This window comes from Elephantulus edwardii, unplaced genomic scaffold, assembly GCF_000299155.1.
Source record: "Elephantulus edwardii isolate Elephantulus edwardi_28Jun2011 unplaced genomic scaffold, EleEdw1.0 scaffold00257, whole genome shotgun sequence".
Taxonomy (NCBI): Eukaryota; Metazoa; Chordata; class Mammalia; order Macroscelidea; family Macroscelididae; genus Elephantulus; species Elephantulus edwardii.
This window is the reverse complement of record NW_006400007.1, coordinates 2636691-2654716: the sequence shown is the minus strand read 5'-3', so window position 1 is coordinate 2654716 and position 18026 is coordinate 2636691. Positions and strand designations below refer to the sequence as shown.

At 36.4% G+C, this 18026-nt stretch overlaps 1 protein-coding gene across 1 annotated transcript in view; it reads left to right on the top strand.

Moving 5' to 3' along the window:
* The window catches only part of LOC102874803 (breast carcinoma-amplified sequence 3-like), a 347132-nt gene extending 330280 nt beyond the window's left edge, over positions 1-16852 (top strand). Inside the window, exons 11-13 of the mRNA XM_006899471.1 lie at positions 3788-3877; positions 6433-6533; positions 16847-16852. Coding sequence (XP_006899533.1) covers positions 3788-3877; positions 6433-6533; positions 16847-16852 — 197 coding nt within the window. The remainder of the gene's footprint in view (positions 1-3787; positions 3878-6432; positions 6534-16846) is intronic.
* Positions 16853-18026: the final 1174 nt, after the last annotated feature.

The following is an 18026-nucleotide window of genomic DNA, read 5'->3' as shown; positions in this document are numbered from 1 at the left end:
GCACATTTCATTGTAGTATTTTGCTTTGTCATTCCGAGCAGCCTTTTGGAATCTTCTGTTCAGCTCTTTAGTATCTTGAATTCTTCCTTGTGCCTTATTCACATATTTCTGCATATCCAGATGATACAATCAAAGTCAGTGGCTAGGGAAGCCATTTTGAGCAATATACCCTTAAAAGCACAGAGATGAAAGACTTGAGATCTGTGAGTTTAAATATATTTGCTAAAATTCTAGTACCTAGGGTCTTCCAGTTATAACTCCAAAACAACTCTAGTGGTTTACAAATTAAAGGATCAATGGCAACAAAATGCAACAGTAAGTGAATGGAAACCCTAAAAAAAAAAATGCTGTGTTTTACATTAACAACTTGGTCTGAACCTAACTATATTTGTTAGTTAAGAAGTAGGTATAGTTTTTGTTTCTTTCCCTCCTTTGACCATAAGGATTAATCCCCAGAAATGTTAATATAGTTCTTGTTTTAGAATTAATTATTATTTCCGTGTTAAAGAAAATGTCTGTATTCATAGATTAGGTATATATTTTTGAGTGTTAAAATTTTCCTTTCATTATTTTCAGACTATCATAAAGTAGGTCACAAACTGATTTGTTAGTGGGGCATTTCTCTGTCTAGCTCTGCAGGCTGCATTGTTCTTGGCAAAATGGCTTTCCTTTGTGCTTCATACTGGCAATCCGACATTCACCTTTTCCCTTCTTATCGCCTTTCTTTGACCCTTCTCTTGGAAATAGGATCTCAAGTACAGGAGGTTTCTTACATAAGTGGGAGAGGACAAGTAAAGTATGCAAGCCTTCCATTTCCTTATCCCATCTTTATTTTTTGTTACCTTCTTACCTTTGGTGATGCTATCGAAAGGACTTTTTGTTACTAGTTAAAACTTTCTGTGAAGCTCAATTTCAAATGCTTCTCCCTTCTGTTATAATTACCCTTTTAACTTGCTGCTCTTTTTTATTCCTCTGGCTGGTCATTAGCCATTTTCTCTAATCAGCTGTAATTGATTCGTCTGGGACAATGATAAGGTGACCCACCTAGCATTCATGAGGGATTTTATGTGTTCTTAGGTTTACTATACAACTTGAGATAGAGGACAAAACCTGTTGTGGTAGTTAAGACATGTGTACTCCTTATAAAGTCATTTGATTAGATGCATATTCAGCAACTGAACCTTAGAGTATGGCCAGTCCTCACTTACTGTGAAGGTGAGGGGAGCAAATAGTGATCTCATTGAGAAAAATAAGAGAATTTGGGAGGGAACACATACACTTTTTGGGTTTTTGTTCTGATCCTGAAATTACTTAATGGTTATTATTTTAGATCCTGTCAGACAACTACCACTCATGTTGATTACAACACATAGTGACTCTTTGAACAACAAATTGAAACCTTACCCTATCCTGCGCCATCTTCACAGTCTTCTTCAAGCTAAAGCCTATTGTTGCAGCCACTGTGTCAGTCAGTCTCCTTGATGATCTTACTCTCTTTTTGATAGCCCTCTACTTTTTCAATTTAATGTTTGGGGATTTTTTTCCTTACGGGAAAAAAAATGCCTCTTGATAACATGCATAAGTGTGTGAGATGAAGTTTCACAATTACTGTCTTTAAGGATCACCATAGTTGCACTTTCTCCAAGATAGATTTTTTTTTCTTTACAGTCCATAGCATATACAGTATTGTTCACTAACACCACAATTCAAATACATAAATTCTTCTTCAGTCTTCCTTACTCATGATCTAGTTTTCACATGCATAAGAAACTATTGAAAATACAGTGACTTGGGTCAGGCTCACCTTAGTCTTGAAACAGACATCCTTGCTCTTTAGCACTTAAAAGAGATCTTTGACAGCAGATTTGCTCAGTGCAACATATATTATTATTTCTTGACTGCTGCTACTGTCTGTGCTGATTATGGTCACATATAAAATGAGGTGATTGACAACTTCAATATTTATTGCTCATTGGTGAGGGTTTTTGTTGACTTGAGATATAATTAATCTATATTGAAGATTATAGTCTCTGATCATTTTTATTAAGTGCTTTAACTCTTCTCTACTTTCTGCAAAGTTGTTCCATTTATAATATGTAGATTGTTGAGACTTACTCCAATTATGATGCCACATTTTTCTTTATAGAGTCCTGCTTTTTGAATGATTTGCCTTGCATACATATTGGATAAGTATGGAAAAAGAATGTAACTGTGATGCACAACCTTCCTAATTTTAAACTGGGCCCACTTGCCTAAGAAAAAAACAACAAAATAGTTCAAAGGACAGCAATGTACTATAATGGAATGTGCAGCAGCTGTAATTGGAGAATAAGGAGGGAAGAACTCCCTCTGCATTTCTCAAGCTGAGAGAACTGAAAAACGAATTTAAGCCTTGAGTTGCTATATTGAATGATGCTATGGACAGTATCTAGTCTTTGATCATTGGTGTTCAGTGCCTCAAGCCTTTTCCTAAGAGAATCTTAAAATTCAGATGAAACTGATTCAAGATCATATCTTGGTTCCTGTGAACTTAAATTTTCCTTGGCCTCAATTAGAACTTGCATATGGATAATTGATGATCTAACCCATAGTCCACCCCTGAACTAGTTTTGACTGCCGACATTGAGATCCTCCAACAATTTCTTCCACAGATGTAGTCGTTCTGATTCCTATGGAGCCTATCAGGTGATATCCATGTGTAAAGTCATCATTTGTGTGGTTGGTTTTTTTTAAAGGTATTTGTAATAAATAAATCACTCTAAATACAAAATTCGATCCTTCTATTTTCAGCTTCATTTCTGTCACCAAGCCTATATTTTCCAACTACTATTCCTTCTTCACAGTTCCCAATTTTTGTATTCCAGTCATCAATTATCATGAACTCATCTTGATTACATACTCAGTGATGAGGGAGACTCTTCAATAACCTGTGTTATGCAGATGACCCAGCTTTGCTTGCTGAAAGTGAGGAGGACTTGAAGCACTTGTTGCAGGAGGTCAAGAAATGTCACCTTCAATATGGATTGCATCTCAATGTCAGGAAAACAAAGATTCTTACCACTGGACTGATAGACAACATCTTAATGGATAGAAAAGAACTTGATACTGTCGGTACTTTCATCTTAATTGGATCCTCAGTTAACACCCTTTGTACCAGTAGTCAGGAAATAAGAAGACGCATTGCACTGGGGAAGTCTGCAGTTAGATACCTCTCCAAATTATTGAGGAGTAATGATGTCAGTCTGTGGACTAAGGTGCTTCTAATTCAGGTCATGGTCTTTCTGATCACTTGCTATGCATCTGAGAGCTGGACAGTGAATAAGGATAACAGAAGAAGAATTGATGCCTTTGAGTAGTGGTGATGGAGAAGAGCACTGAACATCAAGATGGCCAAAAGAACAAACAAATATGTCTTGGAGAGGGTGCAGCCGGAGTGCTCTTTGGAGGCAAGGATGATGAGGCTTTGCATTTGTGTAGGACAAATTATATTGTTAATACAAATGATTATAAACCGTTGTTTGACTACATTAAACTATTAAGCTATGTCTGCATTGTTTTAAATACATTGTTAAATCTTTGAAAATGTAGAGGTTTTCAAATTCATTATTAGCTCCTTGAGAAAGGGAACCACTAAGCAAGAAGAGTACCTCATATGAAAAATTCTTTACCTCCTCATTTTCCCTTATCAGCCTCAGCATACAGACAGAGTTAGTAACTTGTGAAAATTATAGTTGTGCTCATTTTACACCATCATCAGATATACAGATTCTGCTTCTCTTTCTCCTAGATCAGTCAAAACAAGTTGTAGTTGAATCTCTCTACATTATCAGCTGCTATGGGACATTAGTGGAACATATGATGGAACCACGACCCCTCAGCACTGCCCCCAAAATTAGCGATGACACCCCTCTGGAAATGATGACATCACCTCGAGCCAGCTGGACTCTGGTCAGGTAGGATCCCCTCCCCACACCTCCAATCTTATAAGCTTTGATGTGTATATATATATCTGTGAAGCCATGGCAATCAGTGTACTAAACATACCCATTACACTCTAATTTTCCCATTCTTTCTTTTCCTCTTACGTCCTGGTCAAACACTGATCTTCCTTCAGATACTATAGATTAGTTTACCTAATCTTGTTGTTGTTGTTGTTGTTATGTGCCGTCGAGTCATTTGCGACTCATAGCGACCCTATGTACAACAGCCCTAAACCCTGCTCTATCCTGTGCCAGTCGCATGGCCTTTGACACACCTATCCTGATTACCCTAGTCACTGAATCAGTCCATCTCATAGAGGGTTTTCCCCTCCTGCACTGTCCCTCCACTCTACCAAATATGATGTCTCTCTCCAAGGACCTGTCTCTCCTTACAACATGTCCAAAGTATGTCAGACGAAGCCCCAGAATCCTTGCCTCCGAGGAGTAGCCTGGTTTAACCCTCTGTTTGTTTTCTTGGTAGTCCAGGGTACATTCAATACTTTCCTCCAGCACCACAGCTCAAAGTCATCAATTCTCCTTCTATTTTCCCTAGTCATTGTCCAACTCTCTGATGCATAACAAGTGATTGCAAAGGCCATGGCCTGTATCAGGTGCACCTTAGTCTCCAGAGAGACACCGTTGCTCTTGAGTACTTTAGAGAGGTCCCTAACAGCAGACTTTCCCATCGCAATACAGCCATGCAATATGTACTCTTTTCTGGGGAGGTGGCGTGTCTTTTTATTCAGGAAAATTGGTTTGAGATTGTTCCATGCTGATAGATGTAATTCAGTCCATTTTATTTTAACTGATAAATTCATGTACCATCAAATTTTATTCCTTTAAAATTAGTTTTCATATGTTTATGTAACCATTACCACAGTCAGTTTTGGAATATTTTCCTGGAATTAAACTCTGTGCCCTCTAGCCCATTTCCTCTTAATCCTTTAGATTTAGGCTATTACCAGTCTCGATGGATTTGCTTATTTTGGTCATGTTATACCATACAATGCTTGCCTTTTGGGTTTGGCTTTTTTTACTTGTTATTATGTTTCCTTGAGTCAGAACTGTGTTACCACTGACCATCCACCAGGTTTCCAGAGTAGTAAATCACACAGGAAGAGGTTGCCCATACTTCTTTCATGGAGCAGTTGTTGGATTTGAACCAAATGCCTTTGGGTTGGTAATGCAACTTCTTACCAGTAGACCACTAGAGCTCCCTAAAATAAGGCTTTTGAGGCTCATCATGTTTTAACATGTAATCTGTACTTCATTTCTTTGATGGCTGAATAGTATTCCATTGTATGGCTATACTACATTTTATTTATCCATTGAAACAGATAGACAAATGGTTTGCTACTTTTTTCACTTAACTGGAATAAATATGCATTTATCATTTGTATGCACATTTTTAAGTATGCATTCATTTTTCATTTTCCTGGCTATATACCTATGGAATTACCTCCTTTTGAATTTTTCTGACTTACTTCTTTGTATTACCTCCCCTTGGATTTCCTTTTCTATTGTACACAGAGCATCTCAGTGCCACCCTTATTTCTAGTCTTAAACTCCCTAAAACACAGGATAGCATTGAGGTGGCCATTAAGGGGAATAGAATCTTACATAAATAGATTAGAAGGTTTTCTTTAAAGTGATTCTCCAAGATACAATGGCTAAGCACTGTAAAAATGTTTATTAGGAATTAAGTCCTTCCCAAAAGTGCATAATGATTAGAATCTTTACAAGCTAGCACAAAGAGAGAGAAATAAAAACCTGGAAATAGCTCAAGATAGTGCATTGTCCAGGAGAGACAGAAAAATTGCTCCTGACGTATATGGAAGGAAACAGACAAAAATGGATATGAAAATGATCCCTCTGCTTTTGACATTTTAAAATACCCTTATATTGATTTTTGGAGGCTCCAGCATTCTTTAATACTACTTTACAGCTTTTGGATTGATCTAATCAGTATCTGAGTTATCAAGCTATTTAGGAGTGAGCAAATCTAATTAAAATTATAGCATCATCATTGTTGAAATAGGTAGCTAATTTTAGGATGCAGATGTTAATTAGGTGTATAATAAGTTCTCCAGTTAAGTAGCTGTGGATTTTATAAAGTTGCTTTCTTTTAAAATATACATGTATTCTAACAGTAAAGCTTTGATAATGATTAAAAGTGAGTTAAAACATTGTTCGACATTCTGTCCTTTTCCTTCCTTACTGCGAAGTCTTTTACTGTTGAGTTAATATTTACTACGTATAATTTGTCTAAATCACTGCTGATTTTTTAGTCTTCTTAAATAAATGGACTTGTGATTCAACACTCCAACAAGTTCATTTTAATGATTATACAGATAGTGTGAGTTTATAGCAGTATCTATAAGTGATGACAGTGATAATGATTTACATCCATCTCTTAAGTTTAAATATTAATATTCTTCTGCTGTTTCCATAGAACCCCTCAATGGAATGAGTTGCAACCACCATTTAACGCGAACCACCCCCTACTCCTTGCTGCCGATGCAGTACAGTATTATCAGTTCCTGCTTGCTGGCCGTAAGTAGTTCTGATTGTTTTTTTCCTTCCATCTGGTATTTTCAGATTTCATCTTAAAATACTGACTTTTAAAGCAGCCATATCCATTATGAGCACTGTTCATAGGCCAGAGGCCTTAAACAGTCAGACTCAGGCAACTACAATATTTAATACAAAGGTAAACTATAAGCCTTTGCACATGTTAAGAATGCCTTCTGCCTGCTTATATCCCCCGTGATGATATAGGTAAATTAATGGAGACTTGCTGGTGGGATAAAAAATATTAAGGAGGATATTGGCAGATGATAAAATTTCAAAAGCATGGTATTTATTTCTAACATGATAAGAACTGTTTTCAGCAGACTTTTTTTCCCATAGACTTTCACTTTCAGTAATGTAGGAATTATGGAAAAAGTGTTTTTGCCTTTTTAAAAATGCAATTTCATCATACTGTTATTTAATACTGATTGTTGTTTAATATCTGAGTCCCAAAATTAATAGAAACTGAACCAGACGTTTTTATGTAAGGACAAAGAATGCATTGAATTGTATAATAACTTTTTAAAAATGAGATAAATAAAAGGTAATTTAATATTTATTGTCATTGAATTAAAATACTTTACATTTACAGTCAGTATTGTAGAATTGACTAAATTTTTAATTTAACATTTAAAATTTTAATTTAACTCAAGTATTATATATTTTAAAGAAACTTTCCCAAAATGAAATATTGACATGTTTCTCATATGATTTTTATTTATTTGATGTTTTGTTCTGGCTATAAGGCATTGATTAAAAGCCCTCTAACACTATTGTATGTCATGTTAGAATGTGTTATGTACTGTAATGGAAATAGATAGGAACTGCAGAAAATTCAACAGTTAAGAAAATCAAATCACAATAAAAGGTTTGAAAACAAATAAATGCCATAGTTATTAGTAATCAGTAGTCTTGTTCTCTCACTCATTTGAACTAATTTCTGTAGCATATGTTTATTGAGATATTTATGATTTAAAAGTAAATAGTTTATTGTTTCTGTCCTTGGTAAACTGGTATTTAGTAAAAAACAATGGGAAAGATACATCAGTGAAGAATTAGAAAATAATTCTTCATAGATAGGCAATTATGTAATCTCAGAGTTAAAGGACAGATTGGATTTTCCCAGATAAAGAACTAGTTGGTGAAAGGACATCTCAGTCAGAGGAAAGAACTTATACCAGAAATTGGAGCAAGAGTGATAGGTTCAAGACAGAGATGTAGGACAGACTATGAAATTTGGACCTAATTCTGTACCCCAGTGGGTCCCAGGTTAGTTGAAGAAGACAAGTACATTGTTGCTGTTGTAGTCAGGTGCTGTAGATAACTCATGGTGGTCCTGTGAACAAGAGGTCAAAGCTTGCCTTATCTTATACCATCCTCACAGTTTTGTTATTGGCATTTGTCCATCTCTATAGGGGTCTTCCTCTCTTTTGCCTCCTCTCCATTTTCCCAAGCATGATGTCTTTTTCCTAAGGTCTGGTCCCTCCTAACATCTCAGGATAAGTAAGATGACCGTTTACCATTCTTAACTCTAAAGAGCACCCTGATTGCACTTCCACCAAGACACATTTGTTTTTTGTTCTTGTTTAACACGTTGCCACAAATGACAGCAAATATGTTTCTAAGCACGGTTACCAGTTTAAAAAGTGTGCGGCAACATGTTAAGCATACATTTAACTCTTTTATGTGAACTGAGGGAAAAGACTCGTATATGTTATCAAATTAAAACCATGAGCACATTTTCTACTCTCTCAAATAAACATGAAAGTAATTGTTGAATGAAACATAACCCTGAGTTAATGTTACTTTTCTTTGTTATAATACATAGTTTGTTATAGTTTTCTTTGTTATAACACATAAAAAATATTTTAGTGTGTATGTTTAGTAGATAAACAGTAGGAGGTTCCAAATATTTAAGGATGCAGCCATCTCTATCACTTAGTTGTCATGAATATTTGCTTTTCTGAATACCTTTGATAAATTCTTAGAATAACAGAAATTTCCATGTGTGTAGTGGCTTAGTAAAAGGTAATTTTAAATACATAGGAAGAAGAAAAGACCAAAATGTATGTCAAAAGATACTCTGAATATTGCACTAGCATGCCAGGAAACCAAAACAAAGGGAAGAAGTCAGGAAGTTAAAGAATAGAACAGAAGTTAAAGAATAGAACAGAAAGGACAAGTCGGAATACAGAGCAAAGTTTTACATAACAAAATGTGCAAAGAGCTGGAGTTAGAAGATCAACGAATGAACTCTCTCAGTGTTTCTCAAGCTGAAGAAATGAAAAATATTCAGATTTTGAGTTGGTAATACTTAAAGATGCAATGGGCAGAATATTGAATGATCCAGGAAGCATCAAAAGAAGATGGAAGGAAGGAATATGCAGAGTCACCAAAAAGAATTGACTGCTACAGAAGAGTTTCATATAGTAGCATATGAGCAAGAACCAGTGGTCTTAAAGGAAGAAGTTCAAGCTGCTCTGAAGGAATCAGCAAAAAATAAGGCTGCAGGAATTGATAGACTACCAACTGGTGTATTTCAACAAGCAGATACAGCCCTGGCTGTACTCATCAAGTTGTGCCAAAGAAATTCGGAGGACAGTTACCTGGCTAACTAACTGGAAGAGATCCATATTCCATTCCCCCCAAAAGTGATGCATCAGAGTGCAACAAAATCACTAATATCACATGCAAGGGAGATACCTTGCTAAAGATTATCCAAAACCTAATGAAACAATACATTGACAGAGAACTGTCAGAAATACAAACTGAGTTCAGAAGAGGCTGTGGCAAATCATTGCCAATGTTAGATGGATCTTGTGGCTGAAAGCAGAAAGTACCAGAAGGATGTCTCTTTGTGTTTTATTGACAATGCAAAGGCATTTGACTGTGTGGATCACAACAGTTAGGCTAACATTGAGAAGAATGGGAATCCTAGAAGACTTGATTGTGCTCATACACACCTATATCTAGACCAAGAAGCTGTTGTGCGAACAGAACAAGGGAACACTGCACATTACATGGTTCAAAATCAAGAAGGGAACGTGTTAGGGATGTATCCTTTTGCCGTATTATGTTCAATCTATATACATAACTGATCATTCACAAAGTTGGACTGTGTAAACAAGAATGTGGCATCAGGTTTTGAGGAAGACTCATCAACAAGCCGCATTATGCAGATGACATAACCTTGCTTGCCAAAATTGAGGAGAACTTGAAGCATTTACTACCAGAAGATCAAGGGCTGTGGTCTTCAATATGGATTGCAACTCAACATTGAGAAAACAAAGATTCTCACCACTATGCCAACAGGCATCATGATAGATAAAAGATTGAGGTTGTTAACAATTTTATCTAGTTTGGATCGACAGTCAACACTCTTGGTGCCAGCAGTCAGGAAATCAATAGACAAGTTGCTTTAGAGTCCTAAAGAGCACTAGCATCACTCTAGAGACTAACATCACCTGATCCAGGCCATGGTTTTCTCAGTTGCTTGCTATGCATCTCAGAACTGGCCAATAAATGACTAGGGGTGACGGATGGAGAATTGATGCCTTTGAGTTGTGTACTGGAGAAGAGTGTTGAACATACCATGTACTACCAAGAGAACAAACATGTCTGTTCTGTAAAGGATGAAACCAGGTTGCTCCTTCAGGAAAGGATTTTGAAACTCCAGCTCACATACTTTGGGAATGTTGCCAGGAGGTACCAATTCTTGGAGAAAGACATCATACTTGGAAGGGTAGAGGGTCAGCACAGGAGAGGAAGATGCTCGATAAGATGAACTGACACGGAGACTGTGGCAGTGGGGATAGATATGTCTGAGATGGTGAGATTGGTTCAGGATAGGGCACAGTTCAGAGGAGTTGTTGTTCATAGGATTGCTATGTGTTCTAGTCGACACCGTGGCACATAACAACTATCACGATGCCTAGTAGTAGTAAGGAATCGAGCTGCTATCCCAATGGTTTGAATCTACCAACTGCTTTATAGGAGAAAGATGGGCAGTCTTCTCCCATGCAGTTTATTGCCTCTGAAAACCCACTGGAGGGTCGGTTATGAGTGGATTCTGACAGTACTTACCACCACCTCCACCACCACCACCACCACCACCAGGTGCTTTGTATGAAAATGATGAGCATTCTCCTTCCCAGCACTTTACAGCCTTGGAAACTCACAGGAGTGCTATGAGTTGCATCAAAAGTGAGTTTTTGAAAGTTTAGGCAGTAGCAAATCATCAGACGTTTTAATACATAGGATTGAAACATCAAATTGCATTTTTCAAAGTTCCTTCTCACAGTATTTTAGTAGGAGATTCAAGGGGGGAGAATGGAAGATGGCCTTGAAGTCAAATGAGAGGATATTTTGTTTGTATAAAATTGTGTGTATTTGTAACAAAACATTTATCATTTCAGGGTCTTTATGTGTACAGTTAATATTGCAATTAAGGATTTTATATAAGATTCTTGTTACAGAGAAGACAGATAAACCTGTGAAATTTTGAAGAATTGGAATAGATAAAAATTCGAGCCAATTTGTAAGAGAGGAGTCACTGATGAGCCTACTTTTTTTCTAATTAAAATATGAAATTTAATGATTGTCATTTGAATTCAGGTGGTCTTAGTTGAGATTTTGCATGAAAGGCCTGGGTTCTAGTTCTAAACCACCTGTTAGATATAGCTCTTTTGTCAGGGAAATGTTATGAGGATAAATGAAAGAATAATAAAGTTCTTTTTAAAAGAGAGTGCAGAGTAAAAAAAAATCAGTAAGTAGATACTGTGTAGAAAAAAGTGGTACACATTTTGATCATACATTATAATTAATTAATTGCATTGATCAGTTGTAATTTGTTTTAAAACAAAATGTGAACGAGTGAAATTGTAATTAGTTTATCAAATGATAAAATATGTTTGAATGATTAAAATTGTAATAATAATATTATAAAAAGAAGTGTGTGTGAATGATCAAGTGAAATGCCACAATGTGGTTTATATACATACTCAACTAAAATAAGTATTTTTTAAAACCTATAAAATAATATATAACTTTTGTTTTTGATTGCCATTGAGTCAAGCATTACTCAGCAACTCTAAGAACAAAAGACCGAAGTCTTTTATAACTATCATCATAAAAGTATTAGACATCACTGTACACCTTTATTACTTATCACTGCAGTTCATGTTTTTTAAAATTTGGTTTTGGGACTTCCATTAAACTATTGCCTTTTGTAAAATTTACAAGCTTTTTGAATAGTCAAAATTCATAATGCAATACATATTTTAAGTGTTTCTGACTATTTTGTAGTATCTGTCATGTAAGTAACAGACATAATGTGATTGATACTTTTTTTGTTGTCCTTGTAAATGTTATCTAGACATAATTTAATAGGTAAAATACATAAACAAAAAACCCAGGAGTAGGCAATTCTGTAGTTAGTGCCATCAAGTCAACTCCAACTCATAGCATAGTAGCAGATCAAAACCTGGCCTTGTTTGGCGCCATCCTCATATTCTTGACAATACTCAATCCTGTTAGGCAGTTTAATGATATTAGATTGCTTCTTTACATCAGTGTGTAGAGACACAGAATTAGCCTGGTTTTAAAAACAGGCCTGCTTACATAAAGAAATCAGACATACTAAAGCAGACTGTTTGATTGACAGTCCTGAACATGCCAGTATGTTACATGGCTGAAGCAATTAAATATGCAAAGCATAGACATCTGAGTCAGAACGAGATCCTGAGGTACAATTTGTAAAAGCAGTACTGGCGCCAGTTAGAGAAAACGCTTTCACCTGGCTTTTTGTTACACTCTTTCTGAAAGTTAGCGCCTTAAAGAATTTGTTAACTTTTCTCTCATTTTCTCTTCTGTTTTCCTCCTTGAAATATTTTTAAATGATATTATGAGGTCTTAAAAGGTGGTATACCTACCTTGTATCAAAACCTTTTTTTCTTTACTTAACCATATTGGAAATCATCTTTTTATTTCTCAGTTTAAGCATTCTTGAAAAATATATTTTTTAAAGTATTTTCAGATAAAACTGTTTAAAGTTAGGTACCTTTAATACAAGCTACACTGATTTTATAAGCATGTTCTTTGGTTGTTGTTTATTCTGAAGATCAAGTGAAGTAGACTTATATAAACTCCGGAAGTTATAATAATAGTAGACAATGAACTATATAAATGGACTTAGGAAAGAGACTTAGGGAGAAGAGTGCAGGATGTTTAGCGAGTAATCTCTGATCCTCTCCCTGTAATCATAATATGTAAACTTTTAGTTGATAAATAGTATTTTCTATATGTGGCATGAGTTTATTTGTGGTGGTAATACAGGGAAATTTTAAATTGAAGGCTTCTTACCTAGCTTTAAAGTTAATTAAGAAAGCACTGTACATTTTGTTTTCTTACCTGTATTCACATTTCCTATCTATATTGTTTGAGCAGGAACACAAAAATTTGGAAATTGTGTTATATGATAGATTTACTCATTCATTGCTGTAAAATAGGAACCAATACATCACTGACCCTCCATTGGATTTTTGAGGCTGTAAATTGCAACCTCAGTGAGGAAATTGCCTATTTCCCACCCCCCCCACCCCCCCCGCAGAGCCACTGGTAGATTTTAACTGCAAGAAAGATGCCGTCTTTGGCTTAGCGGTGCAACTCCCTACTGACTTAGCCACTAGAGCTCCCCTTTACCATCCAGTTCACCCTCCAGCAGATTTTCTTTCAAAGGCAGTAAATCACATGCGAGGAAATAGCCCATATTTTTCACACTATTGTAGATTGTTGTTGTTGTTGTTGTTGTTGTTATGTGCTCTTGAGTTGAAACTAACCCATACCTTACCCCCAGTGGGGTTTCAGAGTTAGTATATCACACAGGAGGAGATTGTCCATCCTTCTTCTGCAGAGCACCTGCTGGATTTGAACTCCATGCAGTTAGGATTGCAGTACAGCTTCTTATCACTAGGCCACCAGATATCTGTTATATATTTGTTGTTGTTATGTGCCATCGAGTTGCCTGTGACTCGTAGAGACTCTATGTACAGTAGCTCTGGACTCTGCCCTAACCTGTGCCATCTCACTGTCTCCAACACACCTACCCCCATTATCACAGTTCCTGTGTCAATCCATCTCATTCAGGGTCTTCCTCTCCTGTTCTGTCCCTCCACCCTTCCAAGCATGATGTCCTTCTTCAGGGAATGATCACTCCTGGCCAAAGGCCCCAAAGTATGTGAGATAGAGCTTCAAAATCCTTGCTTCCAAATCCTTGGGTTTTTAAGGATTTTGCCTTCAAGCATCCTGGTTTCACTTTTGCAGAATAAAATTGTTTGTTCTCTTGGCAGTCCATGGTATGTTCAGTACTCTTCTCCAGTACAACAACTCAAAAGCATCAGTTCTTCTGTCATCATTAGTCATTATCCAGCTATCTGATGCATAGTAAGTAATTGAAACAACCTTGCTCTTCACTTTTGTGAGGTCCCTGACAACAGCCTTCCTCAGACCAATTCTTTTGATTTCCTGACTAAGATTGATTGATTTCCTACTAAGATTGCTGATTGTGGAGCCAAGCAAGCCGAAATTGTTAAATATCTCAATCTCTTCTTCATCTATCATAGTGCTGCCAGTTAGTCTAGAGGTGAAAATCTTTGTCTTCTTGATGTAGAACTTCAGTGCATACCAAAGACTGTAGCCTTGACTCACTGCAGCAAATGCTTCAAGTCTTCCTGAGTTTCAACAAGCAAGATTGTATCATCTGCGTAATGATGGTTGTTGATGAGTCTTCCTCCAGTCCTGACACCACATTTCTCCTAATAAAGTTCAACCTCCTGATTACGTGCTCTGCATATAGATTGAAAAGGTATGGAGACAGGATGCATCCCTGACACACTGCTTTCCTGATTTTAAACCATAAAGTGTTTCCTTTTTCTCTTCTGACCATTGCTTCCTGGTCCAAGTATAGGTTTTGCATGAGCGCAATCAAGTGTTCTGGAATTCCCATTCCTCTTCAGGTTAACCACAATTTGTTGTTAACTATATACATAGTAGTAAAAATGCTTCTGCTACTACAGAGCAGAGATGACTTCGTTATTATTAAAATATAAAATTGCCTTTTTGGTCAGGAAAATTGTCAAGTGATAAATCCATATGTACAAACTGAATTTAATCTTGTTTTATAGAATTTTAGTTTATAGAATTTATAGAATTTTGTTTACTTTGTAAGAAACAAAATATGGTTCAAAATCTGGAATGGTGTATGCCAGGGATGTGCTCATATCCTTTTCCTTTTTTATTATTAATTTTAATGAATGTTTATAGAGACTTTGGATTTCAGTTCATTCATTCTTGCATTTTTCTCCCTATCCATCCCTCCCACCCCAGTTCACTCTTCTTTGTGAAAAGTAAAAGAAAAAATCTTTCATTGGTATACAGTCCCCGCCCCCAAATCCACTCCACTATTCAGCCTTCATTCTGGACTCTTGTTATGACCATTAATACCTAATCATGTATTGATTATTTTTATGGACAACGCCCAATGATTTATTTTTTTAAACATAATGCATGAGAATGATTGTATGAAACATCATGTATCAATTTTAAACAGTGTTCTCTCTTACCTGCTTCAGTGCAGTTACATCATTTATCCCATCTTTCTCAGTCTCACCCCAACCCTGATGTCAGTCCCATTCTACAACAGTGGCACCATCCAATATTTGTCCTTTTGAAATATTTCACTCAGTATATTGTCCTCCAGGGTCACCCATTTTGAATAATATTTCATGCGTTCCTTGTTTTTCAGTGCAGCAAAGTATTCCATTGTGTGAATAAACCAGAGCTTCTGTATCCATTCGTTTGTTGATGGGCATTTAGGTTGCTTCCAAATCTTTGCTATTGTAAACAAAGCCGTGATTAACATGGGTATACATATATCTTCTTGGATAGTTCCCTATATAGATACTTTTATTTAAGAAATTCCACACAAAGTTTGTTGATGTTATTGAATGGTGTAGAAAGTCTGTTGTTTTTGTTTCATGTTATCAAGTTGGAATTGACTCATAACTGATGATCTAGTGAATTTTCGGAGGAAGTAAACTGCATGGGAGAAGACTGGTCATTCTTCTCCCTTGGAGCAATTGTTGAATTGAAATAACATGCCTTTGGGATTGCAGCACAGCTTCTTACTGGTAGGCCACTAGTGTTCCTTATAAAAAGTTTAGTCAATGGAAATACAGTTTTGATGCACTATAGAAAGGTCAACGAGAACCTGAGAACTTTTTTATTCCTATATTTGTTTGGGAATATAATTGCTTTCTTATATTTTTCAAAGGCATCCAAGGCCTCTTCAGAGTTCTAAAGAGCAATGATGTCGGTTTAAAGACTGAGATGTGCCTGATTCAAGCCATAGTATTTTCGGTAACTTCCTATATATCTGAAAGTTGAATATTGAATAAGGATGAGACAAGAAGAATCACTTCTTTTTAAATTTTGGAAAAGAATACTGAATTCCCTATAGACTACTAAAAGAACATACATTTTATCTTGGAAGAAAATACCAGGTTACTCCTTAGAGGCAAGGATAGTGAAACTTCATCTCATATACTTTGGGTATGTTGTTAGGAAGGTTCAGTCCTTGGAAAAAGACATCATGCCAGGTAAGTTGGAATGTCAGAGAAAGAGAGGAAAACCTTCACACAGTGACTTGAACATATCAGAGATGATAGTGGTGGTTTAGAATAGAACAAAGTTCAGATCTTGTTCGTGGGGTCACTGTTAGTCACAGTCAACTCAGTGGCACCTAACAAAAACAGTGACATTATAGGAAAGTGTAAAAGAGCCTCTTACATGTTTCAGTTTCATTGCAAATGTTCTGAGAATATGAAGCACCTTAATTTCACCATTTCTTGACCTTCCAGATGAATAGTAGTTTATAACTGAGATTTCATAGCAAGGACTTAATGAATCTTCTTCCTGAACAAACTCAGAAAAAAAGGGTTGAGATGTGCAATAAAATAAGTCAAACAACTGCTTTCAAATCATTTGGCATCGGGGACTGAAGGACAGAAGCAAAACAGGGCAAGAAATTATTTCCTTCCTTTCAAGAGGTTATAAGCTGTGGTGTAGTTGAGTGGAACCTGCAGGACAAAAGCTGCAAGTCTGGCACTTCCAAGGAGCTCACATGGCTGTCAGCAAACTGCCATCACTTGTTTTTGTAAATAACATTTTAATGGATTGCAACAACGCACTTTCATTCACATTTTTTCTATTTTTTGTAACTTTTTTACCTTTATCCATAGAGTTAGGTAATAGTGACAGAAATCATATGACTGAAATATGAAAATATTTAATATTTTTCACTTGTAGTTCTGAAATTTGTTGAACTGGATATCAGAGTGGGGAAATCTGGACTAAGAGAAAACGCTAAAGGTATACAGAGCATTGTCTTTTAACATTCAACCGAATATTAGTAGACATTAAGAAAACTACCCCTTGCAGGTCTCGTTGGTATAGTATCTGGTGCTCGACTAATAACACTGATAGCAGATTTCCTTTAAAAACTAAAAGTAATCAAGAGTTTATCCAGAGTTTTATACTAATCACCTCCACGTAAGGGAGCTCTCATGGTCTAGTGGTAAGAAGCCGCACTGAATGCCGAAAGCATGTCGTTAAAATCCACCAGCTGCTCCATAGGAAAAAGTATTGTCCCGTGGACAGTGCCCTCCCATGCTATTTACTGCATCTGAAAACCCACTACAGCGTTAGCTATCGATTTGTTCTGACTCATTGGAATACAACAACAAAAACACCACCTCCCTACCAGAAAACCTTTGGAGAAAACCAGTGAAACCACAGTGTTGGAGAATAGTTGCCCTCTACTTTGGACTCAAGTGCTTTGTCAGTTTATCAGTTTGAAAATTTTTGTTCAATTATATCTTCAGATATTTTTCTATCACTCATACTCTCTATTTAGAGGACTTTAATTGCATTTATGTTTGAGCCAAGATCCGTCTGACATCAGCAATGATGATTCTTGTTCTGTGGCCCCTACTGAATCCAGCCTGAGTATCTGGAAGTTCCATACTTTTGTACTGTTGCAGCCTATGATTACCGATTACCTTAGTCTCCAGACTGACATAATTTCTTTTCAGTACTCTAGAGAGATCCCTGACAGCAGACTTGCCCAATGCAATTCATCTGTTGATTGCCTGACTGCAGGTACCAAGAGTGTTTATTGTGAAAAAAAAAAAAGAAGAAGCTGAAGTCATCAGCAATCTCAATTTCTTCTCCATCTATTGTGAAACTACTCAGTGGTTCAGTGGTGACAGTCTGTGATTTTTTGATGTTAACTCGTGACTAGAAAAGTTGTTTCATGAAATTCTTATGTGTCAGCCAATTGTTTTTGGTATGGTGCCTCTGTGTACTCTTTCCATCTTTTTGTAATAAGAAACATAAATGGCAACTCTATACATGAACTTC